Source organism: Pteropus vampyrus, unplaced genomic scaffold (assembly GCF_000151845.1).
Source record: "Pteropus vampyrus isolate Shadow unplaced genomic scaffold, Pvam_2.0 Scaffold736, whole genome shotgun sequence".
Taxonomy (NCBI): Eukaryota; Metazoa; Chordata; class Mammalia; order Chiroptera; family Pteropodidae; genus Pteropus; species Pteropus vampyrus.
In genome coordinates this window covers 205,234-222,952 of record NW_011889517.1, presented here as the reverse complement: position 1 = coordinate 222,952, position 17,719 = coordinate 205,234, and the positions used below count along the sequence as shown (strand labels likewise).

Here is a 17,719-nt window from a genome sequence, read left to right as displayed (position 1 = left end):
CTTTCTCTAACCTTTCTCCTTCTGCCTTCTCACCCCACCTTCCACCTTGTTACTGCTGCCCCCTAGTGTCCGTCACCTTCCTAGCATTCCTGGGTGATAACCCTGGCACTGTTCACCCCAGGGCAGTCTCCAGTGGAGAGGCTGCCATTCGCTCCAGGGCACAGCCAAGTAAGACTTGAAGCTCAGCCAGATCCCACTAGGAAGGAAGAAGGTCTCTCTTCTTTATGATTTAGGGTGGGCCTTAAATCCAATGATTGATGTCTTTATAAGGGAAATGTGGACACAGAGACACAGAAGAGACACGGAAAACTTCCATATAATGACAGAGGCAGAGATTAGAGTGATGCTTCTACAACCCAAAGAACACCAAAGATTGTCAGTAACTATGAGAAGCTAAGAGAGAGGACTGGAATAGATACTCCCTTAGAGCCACCAAAAGGAACCAATTCTGCTAACTACTTGATTTTGAACTTCTGGCCTCCTAAACAATGAGAGAATAGGTTTCTATTGTTTTAAACCTCCCAGTTTTGTGGTGCTTAGTTATGACAGCCCTAGGAAACCAAGACATTTAAAAAAGGCTAACATGGATGACAACAGCTCCAATTGTCAGTGCCTTCTTCGTGTAAGGGGGTCTGCCAGACCCTTGCTAATTCAATTTTTCCCCCATTCTGGGCCTTTCCCTATCGTTGCCCCCTTCACCTTGGATCATGTTCAAGAAATTTGATGAAAAAGAAAATGTGTCCAACTGCATCCAGGTGAAAACCTCAGTTATAAAGGGTCCTAAGAACTATTTGATAGAGCCATCTTTAGGTATTGAAACATGGTTTAATCAAATCGTGCCTAAGAAAGATTCTGCCAAAATAGCATGATGCCACGAACATATAGAAATCCTTACAGTAAGTGGAGAGTTACTGTTTTTTAGACAAAAAGAAGGACCTTTTTATCTAACCCTAAGATTACTTCACAAATATCCTTTTATCCTGCCACACCTGTAGGTTGAGAAAGGAGCCGTCAAATTTGTACTTAGCGGAGCAAATGTCATGTGTCCAGGTTTAACTTCTCCTGGAGCTAAACTTTACCCTGCTACAGTAGATGCGATTGTTGCTATCATGGCAGAAGGAAAACAGTATGCTTTGTGTGTCAGAGTCATGAAGATCTCTGCAGGAGATATGGAGAAAGTCAACAAAGGAATTGGCATTGAAAATATCCATTATATTTAAATGATGGACTGCTATATATGAAGACATATCATATAAATGAGCCTCAGAAGGAACGCACTTGTGCTAAATATGAATATTGTGCTGTATCTGTGTTTGTGACTGTGTGACAGCACAAAGACAATACTTCTGTGGTTATGCTGCATAAATTCAACAGATGCAAAAAAAAAAAAATGCTAAAACGAATTACTCAGAGGAATTTAAAAATGAAGTGCCGCCTAGACATGGGGCTGCCACTTTGTTTCACCTTGACCCCTACCTTCATGCCCTGCCAGGATCCTGCCTCACTGTGATAGAGGCCACTTGGACAGACTCAGGCCTAACTAGATTCCTCAGAGTTCAAGCCCAGGATAGAGAAGCATAGAGATGCTCCTTCAAATTCTACCCATAGCCTGAGTGACAAATTTACTTTTCCTGACTCTGGATGTTCTTATTCTAGGATAACTGACATTGGGAATATCTATTCCTTTCAGAGAATGTTTTTTTCCCCCAAAACAGATGGATCCAACAGATTTTCTCAAAATATAGTCATCCACCATTGCTACAAGAGATACACAAGCAGAGGGAGAGAACAGATTCAGTGACTTTTCTGTGAGATCCAGAGCCCCAGTGCTTCCCCACCATTACACCTTGTTTCATAATTGCCTAGTAACCCTTGAGTTCCATGCAGGAAGAAACCATGTTTGTCTCACTCACCGTTCTATCCCCAGCAGCTAGCATAGAGGCTGATATGTGGTAGGAACTCAGTAAACATTTACATACGGCAGCTAGGTCTCAATTAGGTGTCAGATGTACTAGATATCACACAGATAGTTGGTTGAGCTAAGACTTCAGCCCAGGACTTTTCCTAGCCCCTGTTAGGAATAGGTCATCCTGTAACGCTGAGCTAAGCAGTAGCTACAGCCCAGACTTCTCTTGTCTGAACCACTGCAAAACCTTTCTTTCTGGTCTCCCTACCACTCTCTCTACACACACCTTCTAAATCTTAAATTACACACACACACACACACACACACACACACACACACACACACACACACACCTGTAGACCTTTTAACCAAATGAGTGACTCCGTTATTCACATTCTGTAACATAGCTTATTATAGCATCCTGATTCCTTCCTACCTGTATGGTCCTGACTTCATAAGCTTTAACTCCCAGGCATGCACCCCCCTCTCTTATCCTTACCTTGTTTACCCAGAAAACTCCCACTCTTCCTTAAAGACCCGGCTTAAATCACCTATCCTTGTAAAATGTTCTTTGACTCTTCCCCTTGGGCTCTGTCCCAGCGTTTCCATAGCAACAGATCATTTCTGCCTCTCAGACAGCTCAGAACAAACCCCCATCTTCAGGCAGGGAGGTCTCCCATCAGTGACTGCATTGTCCCCAAAGTGATGGCCATGTTTCTCGCACCTAGCACAGGGTTTGGCAAACAGCAGGGGCCCAGGAAGACTTTGTGGGGAATTGACTAAGTGAGCAATCAGACACAGAGACTACTAAAACCAGCTTCCAAAAAAGCAGCTAAACCCTTGTGCACTTCTCACATCTGCAATATCCCGGAAGTGCGCAAGATGCTGTTTCTCTGCAGCCTAGGTCCAGGGGCAGGCTCCAAGGCGCCACAGAACCCACTCCAAGCAGAGCCCAAAACCCAACTGGAAGGCTTGCCACTGTCCCTTCCCCAGGCATCCTGGAGGCCCAGAGTTCCAGCCAGAGAAGGAGACTCAGTAAGCTCCAGGGGCGGCTGCTCCTGCACCAGGCTTCCAGGCTGTCCCTGAGACCATCTTAGATTATCTAAGCAGCAAGACAGAGCCAGTGAGGGGATAGATGAGTTGCAATGCTAGGAATGTGTATGCCCTTCCCCTCTCGTAAGTACACTTTTCCAGGTGACCCTCCACCCACGACAACCCAGACAAGATTTGTGAGAAGAGGGCAGGGAGTTATTGCAGAGTCTGAAGTAGGAAGAGCTGACACTTAATTGATAATTGACTCTAGTTCTCAAACTTTCCTGCGCTGAAGAATCACCTAGGGTACTCTTTAAAATGAAGTTCCCTAGGCCTGTCCCCTGGAGTATATAATTGAGAAAGTCAAGGGTTACGTAGGAATCTATATTAAAAATCAAAACAAAACACACACACACACACACACACACACACACACACACACACATGCACGCATGCACTGCAGTGATTCAAATGCAAGTAATCCTCAGACCACACTTTGAGAAACCCTGGCCAAAAAAGTCTTCCTGCACCAGCTGAAGATTCACCATCCTTCTCCTCCCCTAACTCCAGCCTCAGGGGGCTAGATGTCTGTAGGGATCCTGGGAAGAGACAATGTTCTTGGGAGACTAACCCACAACAGGATTCGAATGGGAAGAGGGGTTAGGCCTGTAAAGTGCCTTGCAGAGCAGTCACAGGGAAGCAGATGCCACCTCAAACCGAGGAGGAACATTATGGCAAATCTATTGTATGATTCCCAGCTTAAGGCCTACCATCTAGCAGGAAAGCTTCTGCTATCCTTCTAAATAAATCTAAATTCCCCGGCGTGGCTATGAGGCGCCTCAGAATCTAGTTCCTCTTTAGAGTCCCCCACTTCTAGAACTTAACCTCTCCCCCATCCCCATCACACAGAATCTCTCTTGGTCCTCCAAGTGTGGCAAGCCCTCCATCTGTCAGCCTTCCTTATTTGCCTCTCTCCTCCAGGACCTGACCTATTTGGTGGCTCTGCCTGGCCTGCCTTTCTCGGCTCTCGGTCTGGTCATGCTTCACATCTCAATCTAGAAGTTACCCCTAAAGTTCCCTCTAGCTCCCACAACTGGGTGGAGTAGCCCTGCTCTCTGATTCTTCTGCATCCCATAATAAAATTATTCACTGCCCCCTCACCAAAGCCTGACATCCTAGCAGAAATATTTGCTGAGTTGGACTGTTGAGTTATAATGAGCTGTTGACTTACTGTTGCCCCACGAGGCTAAGAGGTCCTCCAGGACTCATTGGCTGGCACTTAGTAGCTGCTTGATTAATGTCTAGCAATGAATGAATGGCAGCACCCTGGCAGAAAATGAAATTGGCTGCCTTGGGAGGCAGCGAGTCCCAATCACGACAACTTTTGTTCACAGAAGTTGATTCACCCCTTATTAGAGATCTCGGAGGTGGAGGGAAGTTGAAGAATGCTGGATAAGGCACATGTATCCCAGGGTCCCCGCTGACGTGGAGATTATGAGGTAATAACTCCGGTCCTTGCTGAAGGGTATCTTTGAAAAGTAGCTGATCACTCGATATGTTTGGTTCACAGCAGTTTGTGTTAAGGAAGGTAAACTCATTGTTGCCGAGTACCATCCTGTTTCTCTTATGCTCCCTTCCAGAGCTAGCTTCTGTCACACCCACCCTTGAATACGTGAGCACTTGCCAGGCCTGTTGGGACCACTGGACATAGAGAGCCCACCAGCCTTGAGGTGAGACCAGTTTCCTGAGCACTAACTCCCTGAATGTATTTTGGGTATGGCCTCCTGTCGGCGGGCCTAGCCAACTCAGGCTAGTGCCTACTGTATGCCAGGCTCCAAGTGAGCAAGGATGACAAGGTCTGACTTTCCCCAACCCACTGGAGACTTGGCCCCATAGGCCATCAAGATGTGACAAACCAGGTTTTTACCACAGGCCTGTCAGTGATGCTATGTGGGCATATCTACAGGATAGGTCAGAAGCTAATACAATGCCCTGAGTCCCAGAGCCAGTGGCACTCAGAGCTGGCTGCTTGACTCCTGCAGTCTACCTCTGAAGCACAGATCTTTCCAGAACGTTTTCACAGTTCCCAAAGGTGCGAGAATCCAGACTGTGAATGGACCCATGCCAGCCCTCCTTTACCCACAACCCTACTCCAGGGAGATAAGCTTCAGGGGACTGAGCCCCATGTGTCAGGGTGTCTGAGGATGGCCTGGAGCAGGAGCCTAGGATTACAGCATTCAACCTGCTATTAATGAGCTATGTGACCTTGGGCAAGCCCCTTCTCTCTCTGAGTCTCAGATTCCTTCTTTGTAAATGAGGTAGAAGGATGAGACTGGTGTCTTCTGATCTTGGCTATGAATCAGAATCATCCGGGTGGTGGCAAGGGAAAGGAACTTGAAAATACACAAATTCCCAGGCCCCATCCCAAAACCCCTACAAGAATCTGAATGCCTGGGGAGGAGAGACCTAATAAAGATCTGGCCCCCAACCTAACCCATTAGGAAGCCTCTAGGGCCCCTTCAAACCCTGTCCAACCCCCTGTACTGAGAAGCTCTTTGGGATGCAATGATCCAAGTCACATTCCACTTCTTTCCAACCCCTAAGCCTCCTTGGGCCAGGGCTAGAGTAAGCTGCCCCACCTTTCTCTCCAATGAGTTACAGAGCCTGAAGCACTCATCAGTGAGCAGTTTATTACCCATGGACCTGTCCCCAGACTTCAGCACCCAGGGCTGTACACAGCCTTCACTCCAGCCACTCCTCTCACCCAGTCTCAGTCTCCGCCCATCCCAGTCCTCCAAGCTCTCTCTCCCCAAGCCCTCCCTGGCAGCACCAGGCCCAGGGGCCACACCTCAGCTAGGGAAGGGAGGAAGGGCAGGGGAGAGAAGGCAAAAGCTGGGGAAAGAACCAGATTGTCCCCAAGCTTCTGGAACCGCCACCCCAGGATGAAGGGAAAGTGGGCAGGGCTGGGGGGTGGGGCGAGGCAGTGGGATTGACAGGCGACAGGTTCAGGCAGGAGGCTCTTCTCCAGGAGGTGCAGGGAAGCCACTCAGGTCTCGGCCAATGATCTCACTCACTGTAAAGGAGGGACAGTTGAGAGATTGGGCTAGGAGCAACTCCCCTCCTTTACCAGGGACCCCCAATTTATTCCAGGCAGGCCTCAGTCTATGATGCCTCTAGGTTCCTCTTCCGCTGGGTCTCAGTTTCCCCAATGTATCTTGACACTTGCTCCCAATCAAATCTTGCTCAACTCCCCTCATGTGGGGTTCCCAGGCCCCCATTCTGGCCCTTTCCTGCTGGCTTAGCAGCCTGCAATGTCAGGGCAATCACTGTCAGCAGGGCCAGAAGTAGGGTAGCCAGTGGGAGAAAGGAGAGGCCAAATATGAAGGCTCCTCATCATCGACCCTGACTACAGTCACTATGTTTAGGGGGAAGCCGAGGCAAGGGAAAACGTACTAGACTGAGACCTCGGCAAGCCACTGCACATGTCTGAAATTCAGTGCTTAAATCTGCAAACTGGGGAGCTAGATTGAATGATCTTGAAAGTACTTCTAGCCTGAGATTTTGCAATCTGGGGCAGAAACAGGAGAAGAGTTGGAGTAGAAACTCCATGCACCCTTCAGAATTAAGTTAACTGGGTTCAGGTAGACACATGCACCAAGTACTTGCCTCCTAAGACCCTCCAACTGGCCCTGAGGGATCAAGGATGCCCAATCTCTGGGAAGCCAAGCTCCAGCCCTCAGCAAACATGCAGAGCAATCTCTTGCACACACTCACACTTGCAGTCCCCAGTCCCACACCCACCTTCCTCCAGCGTGATACCCTGGATAGGGACACTGTCTCGGAAGCCGCTGCCGTAGCCACCCCTGGATTTCTCCTGCTCCGGAGCCCCCTCCCCAGGGCCATAGCTTGGCCCTACCTCATTGTATCCCTCAGCAGGTGTGGGATGAGCACCACTCTGGGGAGGGAAGGGGCCTTCCAACGTTGGGGAAGAAGGCAGTGGAGGCCGGAAATGGGCTGGAGGAGGGAATGGCAGCCCCAGGGGAAAAGGGGAGCCCCGTCCCCCATACGGGTCATTAGGGAAGGGCCGGGGAAGGAAAGAGACTGGAGGTGGGCGGGCACAACCCGTAGTACCCCCAGTCTCAGGGAACATCCGAAGGCCAGGTCTGTAGGATGGTGGAGGCCCTGTCTGGGGGTACAGAGGGGGTGTGCCATAGCTGAAGCCTTCTGACAGGTAAGGAGTTTCATAAGCAGGGTCTTCATGAGGATAGGAGGGATAGGGGGGTCTGGGTGGTGAGAAGTCCATGTCATTGCCAAAGGAGGGGCCCGATGCTGAAGGGAAGCCCCGGAGAGATGGGTCTGGTAGTGGCTCCTCCTTGAAGATCACTGGGTGGATGGGAAGCAGGAGGACAAATTGGTGAGAAGGCTGGCAGGCTCCCCACTGCACACCCTTCATCTATCTTCCATCCCCAGGTTTCCTCCATCCTCCAACCCCTCACTATGGGGGCATGGCGTCCCTCTGCCCTACCACGGCTCCCCATATCCCCAAACCCCATCGTGGGCTGTCCTAGAGCGCACCAGGCAGGAACTTGAAACTCTGGGTAGGGCTGCGCTTCCTGCGCCCATTGGAGACATAAAAGTAGACCTGGACGGGCCGGGACACCCGCTTGTTGCTGTACTCAGGGACAGTCAGAGTCAGTGTCACCTGGGGAGGAGCAGAGGATGAGGCAGGAAGCCCTCAAGGACCTAGGCTCAGCCCAGTCCTTTCAAGGACAAAATCTGCCTCCTGGCTTTTTCCACTTGCTAAGGAGCAAAGTTCATTCCCTAAAGATGAACCTGCCTCCAGAGTGGCCAGACTGCCCTCTCTAGAAAAGAACAGGTCTCTTCTGGAGTCCTTTCCCATGGGCAAGGGACACAGCTGGGAATTCCCTGACTTCGTCCCTGCCCTGCCCCCAGGGTGGGCACCCCAGTGACACTGGTACCTCATTGCTCTGCAACCGGTTCACTGTGGCCTCCTCCTCCCATTGCAGCTTTCCATCTGTGCAGGAGGAACAGGGAGCTCCAGCTCAGCTGTAGGGCCCCTGCCCCCTTCCCAGTCCCCTGTCATTTTCCCTCTTGCTAGAGCCAAGGCCAGACCCAGAAGGCCCCTACAAGGCCTGGCTCACAGAGGGGCCCACCGCATGTTTACTCAATCAATTTGCAAGAGGCAGAGTTTAAAACTGTCTGCAAGACATAGAGCAGCAAACACAGACCAAGAGAAATGGCAGGGCCAGTCTAGGGACCAGAGGGAGTAGGTGACAGAAGCAACTCTTGAAACCTCCTACCAAGCTCCAAACATCCACACCCATGATAGTGCTGGGAGGACATTCAAGGGTAGGGAAGGGTCCTAGCTTGAAGGAAGGCAATGAGACCTCAAGTCTCATGCCCCAGCACCACTGAATCTGCTCTGACATGGTCCCAGGGCGCCATATTTGAATGTAGAGGCTAGGGTTCTTGGTGGTCAGGGCTGAGGGAGGGCAAAGGCCTCAGGTTGGTGGGTACACCTAGGCCCCTCAGTCTTCCCTTTCTCCACCCCTGCAGCTCTATCTTGGGGTACTTCATAAGCTCTCATAATCATAGCTGTGCTGCTAGGCTCATAACTCAGGAAGAGCTCAGTGCGGGGCTATGTGGATGTAAGTCAACTCTTCCCTTCTCCTCACGAACCCTACCCCACATGGGGGTCAATTATCTCAAAGCCAACTCTTCTTTAATAAATAGAATGTGTATTTCTGTATTTCTCACATTTGTTCACTATCCTGAGCATTTTAGATTACTGTAATGCCCATGAAGCAGACAGTACAAGAGGAAAGACGGTCTGTCCGCCCTATTTTACAGAGAAGGAAACTGAGGCTCAACTAGCTAGTTTAGTGACAGTGCCAGAGATCTTTCACCTGCCTGTTCCAATACTTCCTGCCTGCACTCCCCTCCCCAGTGGGTACTCACCAGGGCCTCTCTCAATGAACACCACCTTGGAGTCTGGCAGGAAGTTGGAGCCAGTCAGCACTAGTTCCTCTCCTCCTCTCACAGAGCAGGCACTGGGGCTATAAGCCTCCACCTGGGGCAGCTCCTGTGCCGAGCGCTGGGCTGCAGAGCAGTGGCTGGGCTGGGTATGGAGAGGACAGCCTCCTCTGCCCCCACCACAGGGCCCTGGAGGAGCCCTCCTCAGCAGCAGACACACAGGTAAACCAATGGAGTCCCTGGGGTAGCACCAACCATGTAAGGAGCTCCCCCGCCCCCACACACGCACAGCAGAGAGAGGTAAACAGGATGGACTAGAGAGTTATCCAAACAAGTGCACAGAGCCACCCAGGGCAGAGGGAGGAAAGGGCCACTTTGACCCTGCCGAGACAGAGTCTGCATGCAGTAGGGGCAAATTAGAACACTGCCTCCACCCCTCCAGGATAGAAATAAAGGCTAAGTCCTTTACAGGGCTACCCAAGAGAGATAGGGCACAGGACACTAGGCAGAAGAAATGGGTGAACAGACAGATACACAGATAAGAGGGTCGCAAGAGATAGAGAGATGGCATAAGGCCTCTTTGCTCACAGCACTCGATGGGCACTGATGCAGTCTGCACAGAGACGACCTTCCCATTGCCCTGGGGCACATGTACCCGGAACACCAGCCGCACACGTGTGTTCTTGCGTCCGATGTCCGTCTCACCCTTCCGCAGCTCAATGTCTGAATTCCGAAGCTTCAGGATTCCAGCACAGTCAATGCTGTAGCAAAGAACGGAAGGCAAAGCCCTCCCAGCTGAAGCAAGAATGGTAATGCCTACTCCTCACGAGATGGAAGCCCTCACTCTCTACTCAAAGCCCTGAAGATCTTCTCTGGAAGCCTAGGGCGTCTATTTTAACCCAGAGATGGCCTCTCCAGTGTGCTCCCCAGCTCCAAAAGTCCTCTTCCAGATGGCGAGAAGGCCCGAAACTGCTCCTATGGATGTCGTCTAGCTCCTCTGAGAAGAGGAAGAGTAAGCCTAGCTAAGGCCCCATGGAAAAGACTGGTCCTAAAGCCTAAAGACTGAGGGGAAGTGGAATAGGGACCTACTTAGCTGCCATGTTGTTCTCGGGAAGCAAGGTCATCTCTAACACCTTCGTACCACTGACTACAGCTTCATAGCTGGCTGTGGCTACCATCTTGCCAGTGATCCGGTGCACCTGATAGAAGGCATGAGGCCGCAGGTTCCTTTCATCAGCAGTGCCAATGAACATCTGTAGGGTCAGTGGCTTCTCATTATAGCCTAGGAGCTGGCAGAGGGAGACAGAGGCCATCCAACTGAAATCCCCACTGTCTCATCCATCATTCATCTCTGGGTTTTCAGTGGGGTGGGGGGTGGGGGGTGGAGTCCGGTGGAGGAGGCGGTGAAGATGGTAAAAGACAAAGGACATCCTGGAAGGGATTCCCAGGGGGAATTGGGCACCAGTTGTGGAGAAAACGTGGCCTGGAGTTCACAGTGTTATTCTTGGAAGAAGGCCCAAACTGGGCTGGGCAAAGGGGAAAATCTTCCAAGAGACTGGCCCAACTCAACAGAGACAACCTAACTCCCAGTGAACTCTGGCCTCAGCCTAAGCCCTCCTCCACATCTGGCAGGCCACCATTTTCCACAGTAGACATGAGGCTGGTGTCCCATGGGATGAGTTGGGGAAGGGGGAGTGGAAAGACAGAGGAGTAGAAAGTATATCCGGGTCCTTGAAGGGCACCCTTCCTCCCCCAACTCCAGCTCCACCCCCAAGCTGCCTGCAGGGTCACTGCTGAGAGGGAGTGTGGGAAAGGGCAGTGCCACGGGTCTGCACAGCTGGAGCCCATCTGCAGGGATCTGGGACTGCAGAGGAGAAAGGCTATCAAGCCTGGCCCCTGCCCCTTACCTTGACTACGGGATGACCACCAGGGGCAGCTTTGACAGCACCTCGGCTGCCCTCTGTTTCATAGTGGGCCCGGTGGTGGGCTCTAGGTTGCACCTCAATCCTCAGTTCCAGCTGCTCATACTGGCTGGGCAGAGGCCAGTCCAGCGGGGGTAGGGCAGAGGTCCTGGACAGGAGAGAAGAGCACTGGTTATCTGCAGCCTCAGACCCAGGTCAGAACAGTGCTGGATCCCAGATCCCTGGGTGGTGAGGGAGGAAGGGGTATGGATGTGGGAGAAATTGCAGCAGAAATAAAACAATCCAAAAGCCCCTCAGAGACCCTCAAGATGAGGGTGTGGAAGATGGCACCAGGCCTAAGACTCCCTCCTTTCCAGCTCTGAGCACAGGGTCTCAGGTGGCAAGGGTTTACCTGAATACGGAGGAACCCCAAGCCCATCCTAATCCTCAGGCCTGGATGGGAAGAGTCAAGTAAAGAAGTACCATTTCAGATCAGAAAAGGCCTCAGAGATTAACCCCTTTGTTTTTCAAATAAAGAAACTGAGACCCAGATGATAGAACACAGTGGGTCAAGCAAGCCAGTTCCCAGGCCAGTACCTATTCCACTAGTTGGGGCTGGACAGGTCCGTTCCAGGAGCTGGGGGCTAAAGATGTGCAACTTTCCTGTACTGAGCTCCCAGATACCCTAGGCCAGGGGATCTCAACTGGTAATTGCCCCCAGGTGATATTTGGCAATGTCTGGAAACATTTTTGCTTGTCACAACTAGGGGAGGGGGTGCTACTAAGCATCTAGTAGGTAGAGGCCAGGGATGCTGCTAAACCATCCCACAATGTCCAGTACAGCTCTCAGAACAACAACAAAAAAAAAATTGTCTTGCTCAAAATACCTAGTGCTGAGGGCAAGATACCCTGCCCTATAGGAACCCAAGGAAGCAGATCTTAGGGTTTCTTTCCAAAGGAAACTTTTCTGGATGGAGCCAACTCAACCTGACATCCCACGGTTTAGGATTATTGAAATAGGCAGGGTTCTTTGAGGGTAAAAGGAGTAGAAGAATGCAAGAACTGCTTGTTTTAATATGAATGTTTGACTTGTAAATACATGCTATTTTAATTCAAATTAGCATCTATGCTTTTAAAGCACAAGTTATGCTTTAGAAATTAAGCGTTAGAGAAGGGAGCTTCCTGCTACCCAATGAAGAGCTTAAATCCAGCCCATGGTCCATGCCCAGCCAGTGCAAGCCCAGAGCTGGGGATGGGGTACATCCTAGAGGAACTCCCCCTTTCCCTAAGTAGTGCTGGTGGGAGGCTTTTTCTAACTGATCCACAGGGAATGATTATTCTTTTGGAAAAGATCACCGGTTTGTAGACAGCATGCTGTTTGTTTTCAGTTCTCCCTAAAACTGAGTAAATTGAAGCAGTCAAGCTGGTTGCAGATTTTCTTTTAAAATGCCGAAAGCATAGAACTAGGACCTCTGTTCAGACCCACGTCTTGACTCTCTTGCTCATGCAGTGTGATGGCTGGAAACAGCAATGGTGCCAGACACAACCCTCACCTGAAGACGGGGCTGTGTCCCCCAATCCGGGCCTTGGACCAAGCCAAAGGGGAAGGCACTGCCAGGTAGTCCATGCCGGCCACCTCCTTCCGAGGACCCCCTGGAGGAGCTGCAGCCTCCTCGGCTCCAGAAGGCAGCTTCCCATTGCATGAGGCAGGCTCCTCAGAACGAGGCAGGGCCACCGCCTGCTCGCTGGAAGTCCGCCGGGTTTTCTGGGGGATGCTCTCCACAGGTGGGGCTCCCACATAGTCAAAGGGGCCAGGAGAGCCAGGGTCCCGGACCAGAGGCAATGGGGGTGGTGGAGGTGCCTCAGGCCCCTCCTCCCCCAGGCTGCCCCTGCGGGACAGAGCTGGAGAGGCCGAAGATGGGGTTCCGGAGCTGGAATAGCGCCGTTTGCCACATGGAGAGGCAGGCCGTGGAGAGGCCGGGGTGGGCCCAGGAGCGCTGAGGAGTAGCCAGCTATCTTCCGGCCCTCGGCCTGCGGGGCTCGGACCATACAGGCTCCAGGGATCATCGGGGGTCCATGGCCTAGGGGAGGCCCGGGGCGAGGGCAGCGGGGAGCCCAGGCCAAAGCGGGAGGCTGCTTCATTTAGCTCAGACTCCACCTCATCGCATGCCGCATACAGGGCTGCCTCATCAGAGGTATCCGAGAAGAAGCTCCACGAGGACAGGCTGCTGCTGCCAGGGCTCGGGCTGAAGAAGGCGCCCCCTCCCTGGCCCCCTGCCTCTCGGTAGCCTCCAAAGCCTTCTGGCGGGGGGTAATCCCTGGGGGAGCCATCCCCCCACGCATCAGGGTTGTCCTCCAGCGTGGCTGGCGGGTCAGGCGTGGGAGAGATGGAAGTGATACGGATGCTTGGGCATTCAAGGACACGGCCTCCCCCAGTCCCCCCAGAGCTCCCTCCTGGCCCCCCCAGCCTCACTGATCGGGCTGGCTGGCTCTCCCAAGTGCCAGGTGAGGGGGCTGGGCGGGGTGGTGGTGAGTGCATGCCAGGCCGAGGGGGTGGTGGCCGAGGAATGCCAATAGGGGCAGCGCCATAGGGAGGGGGCTCTCCCAGGGCCAGACGGCAGCATGGTGGGGCATCCTCTGAGTCCAGTTCTGTCAAAATGGAAAGGAAAAGGGACAGAGAGACGGGATGCCACAGAAGATGGGGAGAGAGAGAAGCGAGTGAGATGTCTAGGTTCCTTGAGTGGCCACCCCACCCCAAGTCCTGTATGCTACCCCCTCCTCAGCAAAGAAGAGTCTCTGGGGTGCTCTTTAGAGCCACAAAGACAGAAGCAAAGTTGGACCTCAGAAGCTGGAGGAGATAGATTCAGATGTGCCAGGCTTTTTCCCACTGGGAGAACCTCACACTCTGAGACCCCGGCCCTTAGACCTCGGGTACCAGACCTGGTGGGTCTTAAGGTGAGGGAGGAAGGCGAGTGGAGAGGGGCTGGAGCCGGGCCTGGAGGCGTGTTTAGAGAGACGCTGGGCTGGGCTGGGGGCGACTCACACATGAACCCAATTAGCAGCGGTTCCCAAACCCCCAAACGGCGCTGGCAGGAGCCCCGGTTGCCATCGCAACGGTGGCCAGGGGAGGGGGGGCGCCAGAGCAGTGGTGACGAGGGGAGGTGGCTCCTCCCTCGCTCCCCCCCAAATCTAGGGGCGGGGATGCAGCCGAGGGGGTGCTGCGTGCCGACCCAGCTGGGGGCGAGGGAGGGGGGTCGCGGGCCGCGAGGATTCCGTGCGAGAGGCGGCCGCCGCCCCCGGCTCAGTCCCCGCCATCTGCCTCTCATTGCGGCCAGACAGGGGAGGGGGAAGGGCTCCCAGGAGGGACCTGAGAGCGCCCCCGGCCCCGGGCGTTGGGTCTGCTGGCCCAGGGCTCTGTCCACAAGGGGCAAGCTCCAGAGCCCCACCTCCCCTTCCCCCGGCGGCGCCGGGGCTCTGTTCCCGCCCGCCCCCCATCCCAGTGACAGTCGGCCAGCCGAGAGGCGGCGCGCAGCCAGCGCACCCCCACCCCCACTTCAGTCACGACCTAAAAAGGAGAAAGTGGTGCCCGGCCCCCGCAGACTTCCACAGACCCCCGAGCCCAACGACTCCCCTCAACCTCTGACTCCCTCAACCCCCACCCCAGGCTTGCTGCCCTGAAGTCCCCAGACTCGGGATCCCCAGGCCTTTCCCTCACTGACCCAAGACCCCTTCCCAGACCCGCACTAACCTTCCCCCGGCCCCCCCGTGCTCAACGGAGGGGCTTCCTTTTCCTCCCCGAACACCAGCTTAAATTCCAGCTCCTCATCCTCGCAGCTTGCTGCCCCCATGGATCCGGCCAGAGCCCCCGGGTCCCGGTCTGGATGGGAGGGGTAAGCTCACGGCTGGCGTCGCTTCACCCGTGGCTCCCTCCCTCCCCTTCTCTGAGACGCCCCCTCCTCCGCCGCTGCCGCCTCCCTCCGGACGCCCCCTAGTTATTATAGAAACTTTTCCAAACTTTTTTCCCCAAAACTTCTTCAAAGCGCCCCCCCCCGGCCTGTCTCTGATTGGCTGCCCAGGATGCTCCAGCCCCGCCTCCTGGGATGAGATGGGAAAACCACGCGCCCCTCGTCCTCCCCCTCCCTCTATTCTCTCTCCAGTCCCTCCCCCTCAAAAAAAAAAAAAAAAAAAGAACAAAACTGAATTGGAAAACGGTTCCTCAACCGCGGTACGACCATAATGATGCCCATTGGCCCGCAGTTGTGACAATCATTTCCCACAGGGAGTACTACCTTCACCGCCCCCCAACTTAGTCTAAGTTCAGGGGCTCCGGGTCCCAGCGCCTTAAAGGGGCCACATCCTGGGCCCAGATGGTCCACGGAAGACTCTTAAGTTCTGAAGGAGCTCTGCAGCCAGCAACTAGTTAGAAAGGACTATCTCTCCTCCCCTTTCCTCAAGCCTGAGGCCAAGCGGGTTCTGGGGTGCAGAGTGGCTCCAGGCTACTCTGAAGAGGGAAAGGCCATTCCTTTAAAGTCCCTCGCCTGAGGCCTCCCTGCCTGGGCCTTCTGAAAGCCTTTGCCCTGCCAAGTCTGCCCCTCCACCCGCTGTTTCGTGCGTTTCCCCTGAAGGTGAAGAATATTTAGCTGTTCTGGGGAACCGTAGTAGGTCCACAGCCCCTCATGGGCAATGATCCAGGCCGGGCTTTACCGCTGCCCTTGTCCCAGCCACCCAGAGGGGATATTAATTAGCCTCCACGGGAGCCGACTCCCTCCTCCCTAGAACTGTAGTCTGGACTGAGTCTTTGACCCTATGGCATCCCGCTCCGGCTCTCCTGAAAATCCTGGCCAGGTTTACTAAAAGTCTGGAGCCCATTGACCTGGAGGGCCCCAGGGTGGGACACCTGTCACCTGGGCAGGAGGAGGAAGAAAGACTCGAACTGGAGTTTCTAGGAAGGGCAGGCATGGAGAGGCCCTGTTGTATTAGGGAGTTAGTTCGAGATTTGCGATTCGGACGGGGGACGGAGTGGGATGTTACCATTACCCCCCAAAAAGATCGTACACTTTAAACCTCTCAACAGGCCGCTGTGTTCTTTAATCTAAATCCTTCCGGCTCAGGGCCGTGCCTCCGGCGGGGCCCCAGCCCTGCACCTAAAGGGTTAAGCGATGGCCCTCGGGTCAGACGTTTACAAACACTCAGGAGCCGGGCGGGGACCGCGCCCGTTACTCTAATGAGAAACAGGCTCAGCCGGGCAGGGGAAGAGGGGAGGGCTGGCCCGGGGGGCCGGAGCTCCGCAATTGCGGAGGCGGATCGCCTCCCTTCCCTCCCGTCCTCCCTCTGGCCCGCCCTGGGGACCCCCCAGCCCCCAGGGACCCCAGTGACGTGCGGAGCTGCCCCTGCTCCGAGCCCAGGGCTGCGACGCTGTAGGGGCGGGGAGAAGAGGCCCGGCCCGCGGGGAGAGAAGAATGTTCCGAGGCCGAGCGGGGAGGTGGCCTGGTTCGATTTTTCCCCCCTTTGGTTGGTCTCCTCAGGTTACATTTTCCTTCCAGCTTCATCTCGGAAATAAAGGAAGGAGAGACACATGGGGAGGGAAAGCGAGGAACACCCTGAGACCCGTGACCAACCTTGGGGCAGAGGGAGGTGGGAAGCGGAGGCGAGAAGGGCAGGGTAGAGACCCCCACCCAGATCCAGACCCAGGCCTGGCTGTTCCCCACGTCTCCCCCGCGCGCCCCTCCGTAGAACAAGCAGACACGCACATTCTTTTCAAATGTCATATTTCCTTTGATCCTGGGCAGCGTTTCTCCATGTGTCTGGCTCAGCTCCTGCCCAGCCAGCCGCCTCCTTCTCTCACCCCCTTTGTATATTTTCCTGGAGAACCTCCCCCTCCTCCTAGCATCTGGAAGGCCCTGAGGGCTGGCGTCCGCGCACATTCCCCCCGCGACTCTGGCCTCGCCTCCCAGTGACTCAATTTCCCCTCTGCGGGTGTTGGGGGAGGGCGAGAAGCAAAGGGGAGAGTTGTGGAGCGCAAATGTGGTACAAAAGAGCCTGAAGACTGTTCAGGTTGCCAAGCTTCACTCGGGGAAGTGTGTTGGGGGGATACTCTTGACTCTGAAAACTCTCCAGTTTGTCTGGGCTGCAGCAGGGGGATGGAATTTATGACTTGTGTCCTGTCCTGCCTGGAGAAGAGCGGGTAGCTGTAGGTTTAGGTTGCCCTACACTTCTGCCCCCTGGTGATCACAAAATCCCAGCCATGCTCCCTCCGGCAGTTCCAGGGTTCTCGCGGGCCTCCCGTTTGTGCTTGCTCCGCTGCCCCCTAGCGCGCACACCTGAACACAGCTCGGCTCTCTTCACCAGGTGCTTTGTGCAGCGCTTTATCTTCTGCGCTGCACTTTCACAAGCTTGATTCAAATGCCTTGGAGGTGGAGGTGGACGCTTCTTTTTTTTTTTTAATTACACAAGATCTATTGTCCTTGTAAATGACCTGAGACACACAAAAATATATAGTAAACCATTATACTCCACCATTTTGAATACATTTACTAACATATATGTATACACAGCTGCTCCCTTTATGCACATGAGATTATGCTACAAGCGTTTTTCTTGCCTTGCTTTTTTTTCTCAGTTAACAAATGGCTTGGAGACCTTTACCTGTCAATACATGTGCATCCGAAAATGGTGATAAAAGCGCCCATCTCTTCCTATGAGATTAGAGGCAAAGCTAAGTCTGGAACCCAGACTTCCTGGGTCCTCGTCCGGCGCTAATTCCACTACACCATATTTTACATAGGAATCTATCTTAGGCTGGGCTCCTCCAAAAAGCAGAGCCTGAGATGAGAACAGAGATGCAGGTAGTTTATTGTGGAAAGCAATCCCAAGGAACAAAAGTAGG

General features: G+C 53.7%; 1 protein-coding gene and 1 pseudogene across 1 annotated transcript; one reads left to right on the top strand and one right to left on the bottom strand.

Annotated features, from left to right (window-relative positions):
- Positions 1-707: 707 nt before the first annotated feature.
- Positions 708-1,327, top strand: LOC105309411 (annotated as a pseudogene).
- A 4,284-nt stretch (positions 1,328-5,611) lies between these two features.
- Positions 5,612-14,976, bottom strand: NFATC4 (nuclear factor of activated T cells 4). Its single transcript, XM_011385537.2, has 10 exons — positions 14,582-14,976; positions 12,387-13,482; positions 10,840-11,002; positions 10,022-10,221; positions 9,521-9,693; positions 8,918-9,058; positions 7,918-7,973; positions 7,514-7,640; positions 6,740-7,321; positions 5,612-6,011 (listed from the first exon to the last, which is right to left on the bottom strand). Exons 1-10 carry the CDS (start codon positions 14,679-14,681, stop codon positions 5,944-5,946), a joined length of 2,706 nt encoding a protein of 901 aa, XP_011383839.1. The 5' UTR covers positions 14,682-14,976; the 3' UTR covers positions 5,612-5,943.
- Between the last annotated feature and the right edge of the window lie 2,743 nt (positions 14,977-17,719).

Excerpts from the sequence above, each read along its gene's own strand:
- NFATC4 (XM_011385537.2), bottom strand. The coding sequence starts at position 14,681 with ATGGGGGCAGCAAGCTGCGAGGATGAGGAGCTGGAATTTAAGCTGGTG. Across the intron at positions 9,694-10,021 it reads GAGAACAACATGGCAGCTAA|CATTGACTGTGCTGGAATCC; the intron begins GTAGGTCCCTAT and ends TCTTTGCTACAG. Across the intron at positions 7,974-8,917 it reads GTTCATTGAGAGAGGCCCTG|ATGGAAAGCTGCAATGGGAG; the intron begins GTGAGTACCCAC and ends CCTCCTGCACAG.